This window comes from Teleopsis dalmanni, unplaced genomic scaffold (assembly GCF_002237135.1).
Source record: "Teleopsis dalmanni isolate 2A unplaced genomic scaffold, ASM223713v2 unscaffolded_contig_0080, whole genome shotgun sequence".
Classification (NCBI taxonomy): domain Eukaryota; kingdom Metazoa; phylum Arthropoda; class Insecta; order Diptera; family Diopsidae; genus Teleopsis; species Teleopsis dalmanni.
Window position 1 is genome coordinate 3,928 of NW_024031462.1, and position 17,696 is coordinate 21,623.

The window sequence follows — 17,696 nt, forward strand, 5'->3', positions numbered from 1 at the left end:
GAGTGCTTGAATACTTGAGTCTAAAGTACTTGAGAGCTTGAGTGCTTGAGCACTTGAGACTTGAGTACTTGGGTATTTGAATTCTTGAAAAGTTGCGCTAATGTAACTTGAAATAGTTGAGTTGAGTTTCTAGTAGTTGAGATTTATAAAAATTGGATCTATTTTTTTTCAATCCTTTTTTCTTTCAATCGTCCAATCGTCCTTTTTTTTAATGATGCCGACAAATTATCTCATATACTTTTTCTAAACGCAATTTAAAATAAAAAATTGCTTTAAACTTTCGTTTGAAAAATGTTTATATAGAAACGGAAATTGCTCCAAATCGACGATTAAAATTTAAAATCAGAAATCATGCCACCAAAAACTAGCGGAAAAGCAGCCAAAAAAGATGGAAAGGCTCAGAAAAATATAACCAAAAACGATAAGAAGAAGAAGCGCAGGAGGAAGGAGAGCTATGCTATCTACATTTATAAAGTGTTAAAGCAAGTCCACCCCGATACTGGTATATCATCGAAAGCCATGAGCATCATGAACAGCTTCGTGAATGACATATTCGAACGTATTGCTGCTGAGGCTTCGCGCTTAGCACACTACAATAAGCGCTCCACCATTACTAGTCGGGAGATTCAAACTGCTGTTCGTCTTTTACTTCCCGGTGAACTGGCTAAGCACGCAGTTAGTGAAGGAACAAAAGCTGTCACTAAGTATACTAGTTCCAAGTAAATTGCGTTATATCAAACAAACACCACTTATTCAAAAGGCCCTTTTCAGGGCCACAAAAATATTCAATTGAGTTGATAATTTATCTATATTATAAATATGTATAGAGCCCTGAAATTATTTACGAAAACTGACAGGCTTATCAACACCGCGTTATTGAATCTCAGAATGGTTACAAGCTCCTCGGGGAGGTATGCAGATCTGATAAAGTTATAAACAATAATCCAGACAAGGCGTAAAGAGGGGTTAAGAAGAAACCTCGTAGTTAATAGAAAGTAAAAGTGCTCAAGTGCACTGACTCAACTAGCCTCAACATAATAATAATATAAATATGATATATATTTTGTTTTTGATATTTCTTTTAAAAGGCTACTGATAGAAGAAAAAAATAAAAAAAAACTTTGACAGTCTCTTCATGAATTATCAGCTATCGTTTGGTTGTTAGTGAATAAATGATTCAATCAACAAATTAATTTCTGTCGGTTTTGAGGATCTTACAGTTTTTTAATCATGGATAATATAACCTGCTAAATAGAGTTAACTCTTGAATTAACGAGTCTTAATCCTTATCATCAGTCTTAGTACTATCATCGCTTTTAAATTGATATATTCTATATTTACATTCGTGCTTTAAATTTGAAAACATAAATATAGTATTTGTTCCTTGTCATTCATTCTATGATACCATACAATTTCATGGGATAGATAAGCTCTTTTACAACTCATTCCTTAAGCGTTCTTTTAGTAAGTTCAAGTCTTACATTATGGCTTCTGATGCTTTCTGCTTACAGCAAAAGAAAAATAAAATATATTGATTCAATTAAATGTTATGACGTGAAACATTCTATGTCTAATGATACACTATATGATACTAATAATAGTATACATATGATGCTAATATTATACATATTAATATATGTTATGCTACTTCTAATAGCAATGTCTATACTACATCTATATGATATAATTTATCATTATCTCTTTTCTTTGAATAAACTTACTATGCAACAATTGCATTTACATTTTGCTTATTTTATTTTCGTAGTCAAAAATAAGCAATTGAAAATAGTTAAGCAATTTCAAACCCTGGATAAGTCATGTCATTTATTTATCTCTTTTCTTTATATAATTTTGGTCCTGAAAAGGACCGATTTTTGTATATTTATAAAATTATATTGCTTCCAATCTTAAGCACGTTCTCCACGAATACGTCTAGCCAATTGAATATCTTTTGGCATAATTGTAACGCGTTTGGCATGAATTGCGCATAAGTTAGTATCTTCAAAAAGACCCACTAAGTATGCTTCGCTAGCTTCTTGAAGAGCCATTACAGCAGAACTCTGGAAACGTAAATCAGTTTTGAAATCTTGTGCAATTTCACGGACCAAACGCTGGAATGGCAATTTGCGAATCAAGAGCTCAGTACTCTTTTGGTAGCGACGAATTTCACGTAAAGCTACAGTTCCTGGACGATAACGATGTGGTTTTTTCACACCTCCAGTAGCTGGTGCACTTTTACGTGCGGCTTTGGTAGCCAATTGTTTTCGTGGTGCCTTACCACCAGTCGATTTACGAGCAGTTTGCTTTGTACGAGCCATAATTTATGAGATATGTTACAATATGGTATTTTAAAAAATAGCGCAATTGAATAGCTCAATTTTCTCATCATACCTGGATGTTCTGTTTCAACTATTCACATGTTTTAACATTCATTGTTTCTCATATTGCTTATTCTTTTTATTTTGTTTTCTTTTGTTTTGTTTTGTTTTACTCAATCTTTTTCATATCTTTCATAGTGCTTATGTTTTCTATAAATAGTCGTCAATCATCCGTCGTCACTTCATTTATTGTTTGAATTTGAATTCGAACGGTTCTACCATATCTATAAAAATTTAAATACAAAATGACAGGTCGTGGTAAAGGTGGCAAAGGATTAGGAAAAGGTGGTGCTAAGCGTCACCGCAAAGTTCTTCGTGATAACATCCAAGGTATTACGAAACCAGCTATCAGACGTTTAGCTCGCCGAGGCGGAGTTAAGCGTATTTCTGGTTTGATTTATGAAGAAACTCGTGGAGTATTGAAAGTATTTTTGGAAAATGTGATCCGTGATGCTGTTACATACACAGAACATGCCAAAAGGAAGACTGTTACAGCCATGGATGTCGTATATGCTTTAAAGAGACAAGGCCGTACCTTATACGGTTTTGGAGGTTAAGCAAATAATCAATTATTGATTTAATAATGCAATAATATATTGCCCAATGGTCCTTTTCAGGACCCAAATAATCTTACACTTAAAGAGATAAATTTACATATATATGTGTTGGTATTTTTCTAATATTATAAAAAAAATAAAATTTATTATTAGCTTGATCGATTGATGTCTGTCGAGTATAATTGATAATTAAAATGATCAGTTTAACAGAGTCCAAAATATTTATTATTATAATTCTCAATTTCTTTGTTACATTAGCAGTATATATGTGGACTAGCTTCTTACGGGCTTAATTATAATTCTCATTCAATTTTTTTATAGAATAAGATAAATAGAACTGACGTATATAAGTAATTTGCGGACTGTTAGATATTGCAGTTTGAAGTTTCCACACAATGGTGTGAAAATTTTCTCCATTCATTCCTAAGAGGTGGTTTTAGTGAATTCAAATCTCACACTGAATCTGAATCTTAATCTTAATCCAAATCCAAGTGTTCAACAAGCAAAATGATTGCGGGGAAAATGAAAGTGAAAAAAATTCGTATATGAATTAAGTGAATTATGACAATATTATATAAAGAAAAGAAATAAAAGAACTTGTTATTGAAATAAATTAGAATATTTTAAAATTATCTTTAAGTAATTTGCAGCGTCTTGCAAGTGAGTACCGAGTGTGGTGTGTTAGTTATAAATTAACAAGTGTAATTAGAAGCATTATATAATAATAAATAAAATTAGCATAAACCACTATTTTTATTTATTTAAAATAGAATTTAAAAATGAAATTAAGTGAATAAAATATATACAAGTGAGTATTTCATCAAATAAATGACATATTTTGATATATAATATTTTATGGTCATTACTATAATAAATAAATAATTGGATATTAAATATAATAGAATAAGATAAATATTTATTAACTTAAGAATGATGTGAAGTATTGCACATAATGTCTAAATAAGAGAATATAATTTTTTTAAATGCATAAAGAATTTTTGTTTGCTTATTAGAGATTAAATTTATAGCGCATTACAGAATAAAAGAATCTCTTCATATTATTCATGAGGTATTATTAAAAGAAATGATCGTGCACTATGACAAGGTATATTGTGCCCATTACTCGGGTTAGAATGTTTCTCCAAGTCCGTTTTCTTTAATGAAAGACAATATAAAGTCCTAGTCTTGAATATTTATGATCCATGAAATACCCTCCTAGGTGTTTATTCCGTTTGTGCATCAGTGGACACTACCCAAGCACATGGTATACAGTTTCTCTCTTCTCTACAGTATCTGCAGTCTGAGTTGGATTGAATTCCTAACTTCGATAGGTGATTATTCAATCTTTAGTGACCGGTCATTAATAAACGCAATAGGTATACCATATACTAAAACATTTTATAAAATAAATAAATAAATAAATAAATAATGAATCTTCTTATCTTCTTTTTACACATATTTTGTAGCCCTAAAAAGGGCTGTTTTGATGAATTTAAAGTTTGATTTTTAAAATTATTTTTTTGCAGCAGTTTTCTTGACTGATGTTTTTTTAACGGCAGTTTTTTTAGGTTTTGCGGCCGCTTTAGCTTTTGTAGAAGTAGACTTTGGTTTAGCTGGCTTAGCCTTAACAGATCCAATCTTTTTAACACTTTTAACTTTAGCTTTTTCAGTTTTTTTCTTTTCAACACTCTTCTTAGCTGCCGCAGATTTCTTAGGTTTTTTCTCTCCAGATACCTTTGCCTTTGACTTTTTAGTACCTGCAGATGATGCAGTAACCTTCTTCTTCGTAACACCTGATGGCACCTTCTTTTTCTTACCCTCGACAGACGATTTAGGAGACTTAGCAGCAGCAGCTGATAATTTAAATGAACCAGATGCACCTTTTCCTTTTGTTTGTATCAATTTGCCATTAGCTACAGCAGTTTTCAAATATTTTTTAATAAATGGAGCCAATTTCTGGGCATCACATTTATATGTGGCACTTATATACTTTTTAATTGCCAACAATGAAGATCCGCTGCGTTCCTTCAAGTTCTTGATAGATGCATCAACCATTTGTTGTGTTGATGGATGAGATGGAGCTGCAGAAGGTTTTTTTACTTTTGTTGCCTTTTTAACAGCAACTTTCTTTTCAGGAACGGCAGTTACCTCCTTTGGAGAATCTGTATTTGCAACGGCAACAGCTTCAGACATATTTGCTTTTTAATATTCCGTAATATTCTTACTTATGAATATTTTTTCGCATTTTTATGGTAGCTTAGCTCACTTTGTACGAAGCGCCGAGAAGAGCGCATTTATAAAAATTTTTCATTAATACATATTTCTACTGAGTTTGAAAAAATTTTTCAACATTTATTATTAATTTTAAATAGACCAAGTAAATTAAACACATTTATTTAAATCAAATTAAGTAAAGAAGATATTGAATATTTTATTACATTCATTTTTATACTAATTATAATTATATAAAATATATAAAAATTGGTTTAAACTTTAAATTTTGTAAATCTATAGTTGAACTTGTTAATAAATTAGAATATTTTAAAGTTATCTTTTGTATAATTTATATATTAAATTATTTATTAAATAGTTTATTCAATTCTCTGTTAAATTATATATATGGTTTTATATATTTCATATATTTATAAATGCAAATTTAATAAAACACGAGATGCATAAAAACGTCAGTTTTAACATTTTGAATGCTTATGTTTTATCCTATTTTGAAATATTAACTCAATTTATATAAAAGTTTAAAATTTTAAAGCACTAATAGAAATAATTATAAATAAATATATTGTATTTTAATTAGAATATAAGATTATCACTTTTAATTATATCAAATAGTGTCTATTTGAGATTAGATATCCATCCATAATGTTAACATGTTACATTGAATTCGTTTACTTTAAAATATGTTTTAAGATTTTCTATACGTATTATTTTTAAAATTTTATTACAAGTTTTAAATAATTTTTAATCATGTGAAAAATTATTATATATAAACGTTATTAATAACATATCAGCAATTAAATTTATAGTTTTCAATATCATTCGAATATAACAACTGTACGTATCCTACTTAATAGAATTCATAAAAAAAAATTATATCTACATACATGATTAAAAATATATAAGAATGAAATCATTTTACTTTTTCTTTTATAATTATAATTTAATCATTTAACTTTGACTATTATAAGTATTTTATTAAATATGTATATTTAAAAAAAATGTTCTTTTTATTACTTTATAATTAAAATAAAATTAAAATTAGATGTGCGTATTCTAACATTTTTATAAGGAGTGATATACGACATAAAATGTTAAAATTTAAGATGAATTTTTTTATAAACTAACATGGATATGGATAACATTTAAATAGATACTGAAGTATATATATAAACTTGCGGCTGCAATCTTCCATAGTCATTCCTAAGAGCTAGTTTTAGTAGGTTCAAGACTCACACAGTGGCTTCGGATGTTTTCCATCTACTGCCATAAATCTTTTATAAAATATAGAATATTTTATAAAACTAATTCAGATACAAATTTTAAAAACTCTACCTTTAAATAATTTATCTATAATAATAAATATTACAATACCAAAATATTGAAATAGTAACTATGATAATAATAGTAAACATTTAGGCCGTGTGCGAGTTCGAGTATATTTAGGGGAAATAGTCAATTATGTCGGTATGGCAGCGATTGTTGGTACATACCAGAATTTCTAATGAGATAAATTAGGTGTTACCATTTTGAAAATTTTATAAGATGTTTAGTAAATAAATAAATAAATTTTAAAACTTTTAAAAGAAAAATAATTATTTTTTATATGTTTCCTTCTTTATATTATGAATATTAATGTTTTTTAATAATTGTATCACATTTATTTAATAATAAATACAAATATTTGGCACAAAATTATTAGTTTCTTGATTTCAAAAAGGTAATTATGAAACTTTATGCTATTGACCTGGCAACGTTATTTGTTTTGTACATTTTTATTAGTAACAAATATAATATTAATATTATTGTAACTTAGATTATACTACCTGCGAAGATTTATGTATCTATTTACTGATACGCGAATCTATGATAAATATTAAAAAATTCTTAATAATATAAAGGGTTAGGCGATTGAAGTGTTACAAATTACACAGAGATATGTTTGTCAAACTGATATTGCCAACTACGTCAAATTCATATGAATGACAGCTATTTATATTGTTTACAAATTACCACAAGCATTTGCGTCTAAGTTTTATAGAACTAATATTATTCGAAATGGAATTAATAAATAAGTGTGATTGCATTATATTTGGTTGGAAAATTACAACTAGCTATTGTGCTTGAGCTCAAATATCTCAATGTGAATAAAATGTTTGTGTATCGTACCTTAAATCGTTATAATAGCTCAGGCAGAGTCACCAAATGCTATAGTGGTGGACGAAAAAAAAACAGCAACATTGCCTAAAATGGTTCGGAAAGTGAAGGCTCGACTTAAACGAAATCCATGTCGTAGTACTAATCAAATGGCCAAAGAACCGATAATATCTGAACGAAGCATCTGACGCATTTTCCAAAATAAGCTCAAGGTAAAGCTTTAAAAGTTCCAAGGCACAAGATCTTGCACCAAAGCAACAAAAAGTTAAACTCGAATGAGCAAAGGAGTTGTTACGCTGGGCCAATTTGGAGAGCAAGTTGAGAACTAAAAAATAAGCCAGTTTCGATACGCTGAAGAAAGCTTTTATTCAGGAATAGGCCAAAATACTGGAAGATCACAGCCATAGTCAAGACAAAAGGTGGCCACATCAAGCTAGAGTGAATGGATTGTGAAATTTTAATTATTTTCACAAATTTTTGTAATTTGAATCAATAAAAAAATAATGTGATCGCTTGAATAGGTAACACTTCAATTATCTAACCCTGAATAATAAACTTGCATTCTTAAAAAATAGTGGCACAGCGAACCTGATTTCTAGGAAGTCAATTGGAACGCATACATACTCGTATGTATAAAAACTGGTTGATACCTGCTGCCCAAAAACAAAAAAAAAATTATTACTATGTAACAAAACGCAGTGTTAAGTTATACACTAACAATGCTATGTATTTTATCTGTTATGTAGGCTGATTTACAATTTTCGAAGATTTCGATTTCATGAAGGTCTTCCAGGAATGTAACGGAACAGAAGGGCGAGGCAAGAAATGATTGATTGTTAAGTGTTTTAAAGTATGGCTTGTGTAAGTTAGTAGGGTAGGTATGATAGTATGTACAATATTTATATCAATTGATTTAATGAAATACATTTTCTTTAATAAAATAAATTTTGTCGTCCTGAAAAGGACGGATTAATTGATAGTTAATTCTCCACGTATATGTATTCGTATTTTAATAAATAAAATAAAATAATTTAAGCCTTCTTTTCTGTTTTCTTTGGCAAAAGTACAGCCTGAATGTTTGGTAGTACACCACCTTGTGCAATTGTAACACCAGACAATAATTTGTTCAATTCTTCATCATTACGTATGGCCAACTGTAAATGACGAGGAATGATTCTTGTCTTCTTATTATCGCGTGCTGCATTGCCAGCCAATTCAAGAACTTCAGCAGCCAAATATTCCATAACGGCAGCTAAGTAGACTGGAGCACCTGCACCAACGCGTTCAGCATAATTGCCTTTACGCAATAATCGATGAATACGACCAACTGGAAATTGTAATCCAGCACGATTTGATCGTGACTTTGCCTTGCCTTTAACTTTACCACCTTTACCACGACCAGACATAGTTGAGTTGAGTTTCTAGTAGTTGAGATTTATAAAAATTGGATCTATTTTTTTTTAATGATGCCGACAAATTATCTCATATACTTTTTCTAAACGCAATTTAAAATAAAAAATTGCTTTAAACTTTCGTTTGAAAAATGTTTATATAGAAACGGAAATTGCCCCAAATCGACGATTGGACGATTGAAAGAAAAAAGGATTGAAAAAAAATAGATCCAATTTTTATAAATCTCAACTACTAGAAACTCAACTCAACTATTTCAAGTTACATTAGCGCAACTTTTCAAGAATTCAAATACCCAAGTACTCAAGTCTCAAGTGCTCAAGCACTCAAGCTCTCAAGTACTTTAGACTCAAGTATTCAAGCACTCAAGTTCCAAATACTTGGTATAAAATACCACCAATACTACAGTTTGACTATCATTGGTCAAGTAACAGTTTGAGAGTCACTTGTGACTTTCAAACTGTTGGTGCAAAATCGATTTTCCAGTGACTGTCAAACTGTTCAGTGAGTTTCAAACTGTTCAGTGTTTTTTAAACTGTGCATTGACAGTTTGAAAGGCACATCTGTAATTAGCAATTTGATGGAAATGGCAAATAATGAAGTTATTCCAGTGCCCCCAAGCATTTCCCAAGATCATTGCACTCCAAATCCAGTCCGCACTGAGGAATTCATTGAACTAAAAAAGTTCAATGAGCTTCTACAGGAGAATTACTCAAAACTGCTTCAACAATTTCAAACACTTCAAGAGCGGTGTTCCAAATTGGAGAACCAGCTAAGCGCCCAAAGCGCTACATTAGTGGCCAAGCTCGCCCGTTCTAATAAAAGGAAAAAGGTGTCTCCGCCATCCCTTCCTAGTTCCCCTCGCGTTTCAGCAGGCCCAAGTGAGGATGAAATGGAAATTGCCTCCCCAGCTAACGACGAGGAGATAGTTCTCCCCCCGGAGGGCTCCAGCTCTCCAGACTCGGAGTGCGACCAAGATTTTAATGATGGTTATATTGACGTAAAATCCAAACGCCAAATTAAACAACTAAAACAACAACAACAAGTCGCAATTCAACAGCAGCAACCCAAACAGTCACAACAACAATATCATCAGCAGCATCAACAGACTATTCAGCAGTCGAACGATCAAGTCATACATCAACAACAGCATCCGAAATCTCAGCAAGATGAACAGCTTCAAAATGATGCAGGTAAGACGGTTGACAAGAAAATCCCAAAAGTAGTACCAATCACCTTACGTGAATCCAACAAATGGAACACAATCCGTAAGGAACTTGAAGTTCGTAAAATTAAATACTCAGAAGCCAAATCAGTCTATCTGGGCATTCAAATCACTCCCGAGACCATTGAGGACCATAGAAACATGACACGATTTTTCAACAATAACCATACACAATACCACACGCATTTCCTCTCTGAAGAAAAAAATTTAAATATAATTATAAAGGGCCTAGAAGGATTAAGTCCGTCAGAGATCCAAGAAGATTTGGAACTCCAAGGATACAATATCCTGGAATGCCACTATCTACGAACCAGGCAAAATAATAATAAACTCATAAAAATACGTTTGCCAAAGGATCAATCAAACATTTTTAACCTCAGTGCCATCTGCCACTTGAGAGTTACTATTGAAGCTCAGCGCCCGCTGAAGGGCCCTCCTCAATGCCACAATTGTCAGCAATTCGGTCATGTGGCGACCAATTGCAAAGCTATCCCCAAGTGCGTCAAATGCGATAGCTCGCACCATCATTCACAATGCAAAAAACCTAAAGAGGCCACGCCAAAATGCGTTAACTGTAAAGGAGACCATCCAGCCAGCTATGGGGGTTGTCCTCAAAATCCTCGCAACTTCTCCAAGAAGATCACAATCAAGGAACAAGTCCACCTGCCCAACAATATAAACACAAAGGTGACACCTGCGGCTTCATACGCAAGCATTGCCAAGCCCAAAGTTTCTTCACAACAAAAAACTTCAAACCCTATTCTCCCAGCTGCTCAATTCGAGAAATTTTTTGCTAATATGCAAGAACAATTCAATTATATGATGCAAAACATGATCCAGTATATGGTTCACCATATAATGCCAAATTCCAACTAATGACAAGTACAACACTCAATCTTAAAATAGTTTCTTGGAACGCCAATTCCATCTTTAACCAAAAAGATGAAGTAATTCACTTCCTTCACGAACACAAGATCGACGTTCTCCTGGTCCAAGAAACGTTTTTAAAACCAGGGATCAGATTTAAAATCCCTAATTATATAACATACAGGGAGGACAGAACAAATAGGCAAGGTGGAGGCACCGCTATAATCATTAAAAACTCGATCAATCATCATCTCATCACCAATAATCTAAACTCTCTTGAAGCTACCACTATCAAGATAATCTCAGATAACTTTCAATTAAAATTATCTTCTGTTTATAAAGCACCAACCAACAGCACGTACCTAAATGATCTATCCTCATTACTAGATGTGGACGAACCCACGTTTGTTGCGGGCGACCTCAACGCTTACAATAGAGATTGGGGAGAAAGAAGCACAAACAGAGCAGGAAGAGAGATAGATAATTTAATCACAGAACAGGCACTAACATTACATTGCCCAACAGAGCCTACACACTTTTGCCACGGGGCCTCCCGAATACTTGACATCGGTATTTCAAGATCTTTGGATGCTAATTGTCATATCGAAGTACTGGAGGAGTTAAACTCAGATCATAAGCCGGTTCTGTTCTTTATTGAAAACATGTTTTTCGAATCTCCACCCCCAGTGATAACGATGACAAACTGGACTCAATTCCGTCATGAAATGGAAAACTATTCCCTCAATAGCCCCATAAACTCAATAGAAGACCTTAATAACACCATAGAAATAGTCACTTCAAAAATCCAAGACTCAATCTCCAATAACTCATCCATAAAATCCATCAGCGCCAAGAACTATTTTATACTCCCAAGGTTCATTAGAAACCTAATTAAAAACAAAAATAGACTACGAAAAAGGGCCCTTCGAACAAACGACCCCGCACTGAAGAGAGCAGCAAACCTTCAAACCAATGTCATAAGAAAATTGGTTCGCGAATTCAAAAACCACAAATGGAACGAATTTCTAATGAGCTTCGAAACTGGTGATAAAGCCTTCTGGAATATCAGCAAATATTTCAGACTGAAAAACAAGATTCAAATTCCACCAATACACGGTCCCAATGGGCTCAAATTCGCTGATGAGGATAAAGCCGAAGAATTTGCAAACTCCCTCGAGTCACAATTCTTAGATAACCATGACATTTCTGATGATGTAGACGAAGAAGAATTAATTGGAGAAAGAGCGGAAGCCATTTTGAGCAGAATCCCTGATTCACCTATCTCGCCGTGCAGCGTCGAAGAACTGCAAGCCATTATCTACTCTATCAAAACAAAATCGGCTCCAGGTGCTGATAAAATTAGTAACCGCTGTATCAAAAATCTGCCTGTAGCATCAATCATCATAATTAATAATATAATCAATGCCATGCTACAGTTAGGTAAATTTCCAGATAAATGGAAAGAAGCATTAGTAATTGTGCTCCCGAAACCCAACAAGAACCACACATTCCCGCAAAACTGGCGACCTATCAGCCTACTTCCAGTTATGGGGAAACTAGCTGAAAGAGTCATTCTAAATAGACTGCAGACCGAAACAAATCGCCTAAAACTTATACCGGACGAACAATTCGGCTTCAAAGCCAACCATTCGACCGATCTACAACTGGCAAGAGTGACACAATACATCCAATCTGCACTTAGAGAAAATAAATCGACGGGCATGATAATATTTGATGTTGAGAAAGCGTTTGATAAAGTTTGGCACGATGGCCTCATCTCTAAAATGTACGACCTAAATCTACCTCTCAACATCATCAAAATCATTGGTAGCTTCATGCATAAAAGACAATTCAGAGTCAAAATCAATAATCATCTATCAACCCCCAGATTTATTGAAGCAGGGGTGCCTCAAGGCTCTCCATTGTCTCCAGCCCTATACAATCTCTTCACTTCCGACATTCCAAAGCTAGAACCATCTAAACTAGCCCTATATGCAGATGATACCTGTATATTCTATGCTGATAAAAATACTTTAAACGTCAGTAACACATTACAGGAACATGTTGACTGTGTCACTTCTTACTTCCAAAAATGGAAAATTAAAATTAATAACGATAAAACGAAGGCAATTTTCATAACCAGAAAACGGTGGCAATATCCACCAAAATTAAAAGTAAATGACACCGATATAGACTGGGAAGACCACATCAAATACCTGGGGATTACATTTGACAAGAAATTCCAATGGAGCACGCACATATACAATCTAAGAAATAAAATCAACACAATGCTAAACCATTTACGACCGCTCTACAAAAACAAGGCTCTAAGTATCATAAATAAAAAGTTGCTTTATACCCAGATAATGCGTCCGGCGCTATCATATGGCTTCATTGCTTTCTCCAAAACTTCAAAAACTAACTTCAACAAACTTCAAACATGTCAAAATATAGCCATTAAAAAAATATTTAACATTCCCTGGTACATAAGAAATGTCGATATTCAAAGGGATCTAAAAATCACACCTATCAAACTATACATTAAAGACAGGGCTCTCAAATTATTCAAATCAATAGATGCACATGACAACACTTTATTGCAAAATCTACACCAACAACCTATTCACACTACAGGAAGATACGCGGACATCCGTACCATTATTAACTAAACTAAACAATAAAATTAATTGAGCACTCGTCATTTACCCAGTGGACATAATCTAGAAATGTCTACCACTATAATTGAGTCAAGGTATTAACTTTTACCGACTCGAACTCAATTTTCAACAACAAATCGACGATTAAAATTTAAAATCAGAAATCATGCCACCAAAAACTAGCGGAAAAGCAGCCAAAAAAGATGGAAAGGCTCAGAAAAATATAACCAAAAACGATAAGAAGAAGAAGCGCAGGAGGAAGGAGAGCTATGCTATCTACATTTATAAAGTGTTAAAGCAAGTCCACCCCGATACTGGTATATCATCGAAAGCCATGAGCATCATGAACAGCTTCGTGAATGACATATTCGAACGTATTGCTGCTGAGGCTTCGCGCTTAGCACACTACAATAAGCGCTCCACCATTACTAGTCGGGAGATTCAAACTGCTGTTCGTCTTTTACTTCCCGGTGAACTGGCTAAGCACGCAGTTAGTGAAGGAACAAAAGCTGTCACTAAGTATACTAGTTCCAAGTAAATTGCGTTATATCAAACAAACACCACTTATTCAAAAGGCCCTTTTCAGGGCCACAAAAATATTCAATTGAGTTGATAATTTATCTATATTATAAATATGTATAGAGCCCTGAAATTATTTACGAAAACTGACAGGCTTATCAACACCGCGTTATTGAATCTCAGAATGGTTACAAGCTCCTCGGGGAGGTATGCAGATCTGATAAAGTTATAAACAATAATCCAGACAAGGCGTAAAGAGGGGTTAAGAAGAAACCTCGTAGTTAATAGAAAGTAAAAGTGCTCAAGTGCACTGACTCAACTAGCCTCAACATAATAATAATATAAATATGATATATATTTTGTTTTTGATATTTCTTTTAAAAGGCTACTGATAGAAGAAAAAAATAAAAAAAAACTTTGACAGTCTCTTCATGAATTATCAGCTATCGTTTGGTTGTTAGTGAATAAATGATTCAATCAACAAATTAATTTCTGTCGGTTTTGAGGATCTTACAGTTTTTTAATCATGGATAATATAACCTGCTAAATAGAGTTAACTCTTGAATTAACGAGTCTTAATCCTTATCATCAGTCTTAGTACTATCATCGCTTTTAAATTGATATATTCTATATTTACATTCGTGCTTTAAATTTGAAAACATAAATATAGTATTTGTTCCTTGTCATTCATTCTATGATACCATACAATTTCATGGGATAGATAAGCTCTTTTACAACTCATTCCTTAAGCGTTCTTTTAGTAAGTTCAAGTCTTACATTATGGCTTCTGATGCTTTCTGCTTACAGCAAAAGAAAAATAAAATATATTGATTCAATTAAATGTTATGACGTGAAACATTCTATGTCTAATGATACACTATATGATACTAATAATAGTATACATATGATGCTAATATTATACATATTAATATATGTTATGCTACTTCTAATAGCAATGTCTATACTACATCTATATGATATAATTTATCATTATCTCTTTTCTTTGAATAAACTTACTATGCAACAATTGCATTTACATTTTGCTTATTTTATTTTCGTAGTCAAAAATAAGCAATTGAAAATAGTTAAGCAATTTCAAACCCTGGATAAGTCATGTCATTTATTTATCTCTTTTCTTTATATAATTTTGGTCCTGAAAAGGACCGATTTTTGTATATTTATAAAATTATATTGCTTCCAATCTTAAGCACGTTCTCCACGAATACGTCTAGCCAATTGAATATCTTTTGGCATAATTGTAACGCGTTTGGCATGAATTGCGCATAAGTTAGTATCTTCAAAAAGACCCACTAAGTATGCTTCGCTAGCTTCTTGAAGAGCCATTACAGCAGAACTCTGGAAACGTAAATCAGTTTTGAAATCTTGTGCAATTTCACGGACCAAACGCTGGAATGGCAATTTGCGAATCAAGAGCTCAGTACTCTTTTGGTAGCGACGAATTTCACGTAAAGCTACAGTTCCTGGACGATAACGATGTGGTTTTTTCACACCTCCAGTAGCTGGTGCACTTTTACGTGCGGCTTTGGTAGCCAATTGTTTTCGTGGTGCCTTACCACCAGTCGATTTACGAGCAGTTTGCTTTGTACGAGCCATAATTTATGAGATATGTTACAATATGGTATTTTAAAAAATAGCGCAATTGAATAGCTCAATTTTCTCATCATACCTGGATGTTCTGTTTCAACTATTCACATGTTTTAACATTCATTGTTTCTCATATTGCTTATTCTTTTTATTTTGTTTTCTTTTGTTTTGTTTTGTTTTACTCAATCTTTTTCATATCTTTCATAGTGCTTATGTTTTCTATAAATAGTCGTCAATCATCCGTCGTCACTTCATTTATTGTTTGAATTTGAATTCGAACGGTTCTACCATATCTATAAAAATTTAAATACAAAATGACAGGTCGTGGTAAAGGTGGCAAAGGATTAGGAAAAGGTGGTGCTAAGCGTCACCGCAAAGTTCTTCGTGATAACATCCAAGGTATTACGAAACCAGCTATCAGACGTTTAGCTCGCCGAGGCGGAGTTAAGCGTATTTCTGGTTTGATTTATGAAGAAACTCGTGGAGTATTGAAAGTATTTTTGGAAAATGTGATCCGTGATGCTGTTACATACACAGAACATGCCAAAAGGAAGACTGTTACAGCCATGGATGTCGTATATGCTTTAAAGAGACAAGGCCGTACCTTATACGGTTTTGGAGGTTAAGCAAATAATCAATTATTGATTTAATAATGCAATAATATATTGCCCAATGGTCCTTTTCAGGACCCAAATAATCTTACACTTAAAGAGATAAATTTACATATATATGTGTTGGTATTTTTCTAATATTATAAAAAAAATAAAATTTATTATTAGCTTGGTCGATTGATGTCTGTCGAGTATAATTGATAATTAAAATGATCAGTTTAACAGAGTCCAAAATATTTATTATTATAATTCTCAATTTCTTTGTTACATTAGCAGTATATATGTGGACTAGCTTCTTACGGGCTTAATTATAATTCTCATTCAATTTTTTTATAGAATAAGATAAATAGAACTGACGTATATAAGTAATTTGCGGACTGTTAGATATTGCAGTTTGAAGTTTCCACACAATGGTGTGAAAATTTTCTCCATTCATTCCTAAGAGGTGGTTTTAGTGAATTCAAATCTCACACTGAATCTGACTCTTAATCTTAATCCAAATCCAAGTGTTCAACAAGCAAAATGATTGCGGGGAAAATGAAAGTGAAAAAAATTCGTATATGAATTAAGTGAATTATGACAATATTATATAAAGAAAAGAAATAAAAGAACTTGTTATTGAAATAAATTAGAATATTTTAAAATTATCTTTAAGTAATTTGCAGCGTCTTGCAAGTGAGTACCGAGTGTGGTGTGTTAGTTATAAATTAACAAGTGTAATTAGAAGCATTATATAATAATAAATAAAATTAGCATAAACCACTATTTTTATTTATTTAAAATAGAATTTAAAAATGAAATTAAGTGAATAAAATATATACAAGTGAGTATTTCATCAAATAAATGACATATTTTGATATATAATATTTTATGGTCATTACTATAATAAATAAATAATTGGATATTAAATATAATAGAATAAGATAAATATTTATTAACTTAAGAATGATGTGAAGTATTGCACATAATGTCTAAATAAGAGAATATAATTTTTTTAAATGCATAAAGAATTTTTGTTTGCTTATTAGAGATTAAATTTATAGCGCATTACAGAATAAAAGAATCTCTTCATATTATTCATGAGGTATTATTAAAAGAAATGATCGTGCACTATGACAAGGTATATTGTGCCCATTACTCGGGTTAGAATGTTTCTCCAAGTCCGTTTTCTTTAATGAAAGACAATATAAAGTCCTAGTCTTGAATATTTATGATCCATGAAATACCCTCCTAGGTGTTTATTCCGTTTGTGCATCAGTGGACACTACCCAAGCACATGGTATACAGTTTCTCTCTTCTCTACAGTATCTGCAGTCTGAGTTGGATTGAATTCCTAACTTCGATAGGTGATTATTCAATCTTTAGTGACCGGTCATTAATAAACGCAATAGGTATACCATATACTAAAACATTTTATAAAATAAATAAATAAATAAATAAATAATGAATCTTCTTATCTTCTTTTTACACATATTTTG

At 32.3% G+C, this 17,696-nt stretch overlaps 6 protein-coding genes across 6 annotated transcripts; 4 read left to right on the plus strand and 2 right to left on the minus strand.

Moving 5' to 3' along the window:
• The first annotated feature begins 329 nt into the window (after nt 1–329).
• LOC119663014 (histone H2B) lies at nt 330–771 on the plus strand. Its single transcript, XM_038072676.1, has one exon. It carries the CDS (start codon nt 352–354, stop codon nt 721–723), a length of 372 nt encoding a protein of 123 aa, XP_037928604.1. The 5' UTR covers nt 330–351; the 3' UTR covers nt 724–771.
• A 1,109-nt stretch (nt 772–1,880) lies between these two features.
• LOC119663013 (histone H3.v1-like) lies at nt 1,881–15,679 on the minus strand. Its single transcript, XM_038072675.1, has 5 exons — nt 15,212–15,679; nt 10,137–10,152; nt 8,418–8,711; nt 4,622–5,133; nt 1,881–2,321 (listed from the first exon to the last, which is right to left on the minus strand). The coding sequence occupies exons 1-5, from the start codon at nt 15,614–15,616 to the stop codon at nt 1,908–1,910; spliced, it is 1,641 nt and encodes a 546-aa protein (XP_037928603.1). The 5' UTR covers nt 15,617–15,679; the 3' UTR covers nt 1,881–1,907.
• LOC119663017 (histone H4) lies at nt 2,584–2,994 on the plus strand. The gene has a single exon (XM_038072679.1). It carries the CDS (start codon nt 2,624–2,626, stop codon nt 2,933–2,935), a length of 312 nt encoding a protein of 103 aa, XP_037928607.1. The 5' UTR covers nt 2,584–2,623; the 3' UTR covers nt 2,936–2,994.
• Nucleotides 4,433–5,178, minus strand: LOC119663015 (histone H1-like). The gene has a single exon (XM_038072677.1). The coding sequence runs from the start codon at nt 5,126–5,128 to the stop codon at nt 4,448–4,450; it is 681 nt and encodes a 226-aa protein (XP_037928605.1). The 5' UTR covers nt 5,129–5,178; the 3' UTR covers nt 4,433–4,447.
• LOC119663016 (histone H2B) lies at nt 13,635–14,069 on the plus strand. The gene has a single exon (XM_038072678.1). It carries the CDS (start codon nt 13,650–13,652, stop codon nt 14,019–14,021), a length of 372 nt encoding a protein of 123 aa, XP_037928606.1. The 5' UTR covers nt 13,635–13,649; the 3' UTR covers nt 14,022–14,069.
• Nucleotides 15,680–15,881: 202 nt separating the features above from the next.
• Nucleotides 15,882–16,290, plus strand: LOC119663018 (histone H4). The gene has a single exon (XM_038072680.1). It carries the CDS (start codon nt 15,922–15,924, stop codon nt 16,231–16,233), a length of 312 nt encoding a protein of 103 aa, XP_037928608.1. The 5' UTR covers nt 15,882–15,921; the 3' UTR covers nt 16,234–16,290.
• The last annotated feature ends 1,406 nt before the right edge of the window (nt 16,291–17,696 follow it).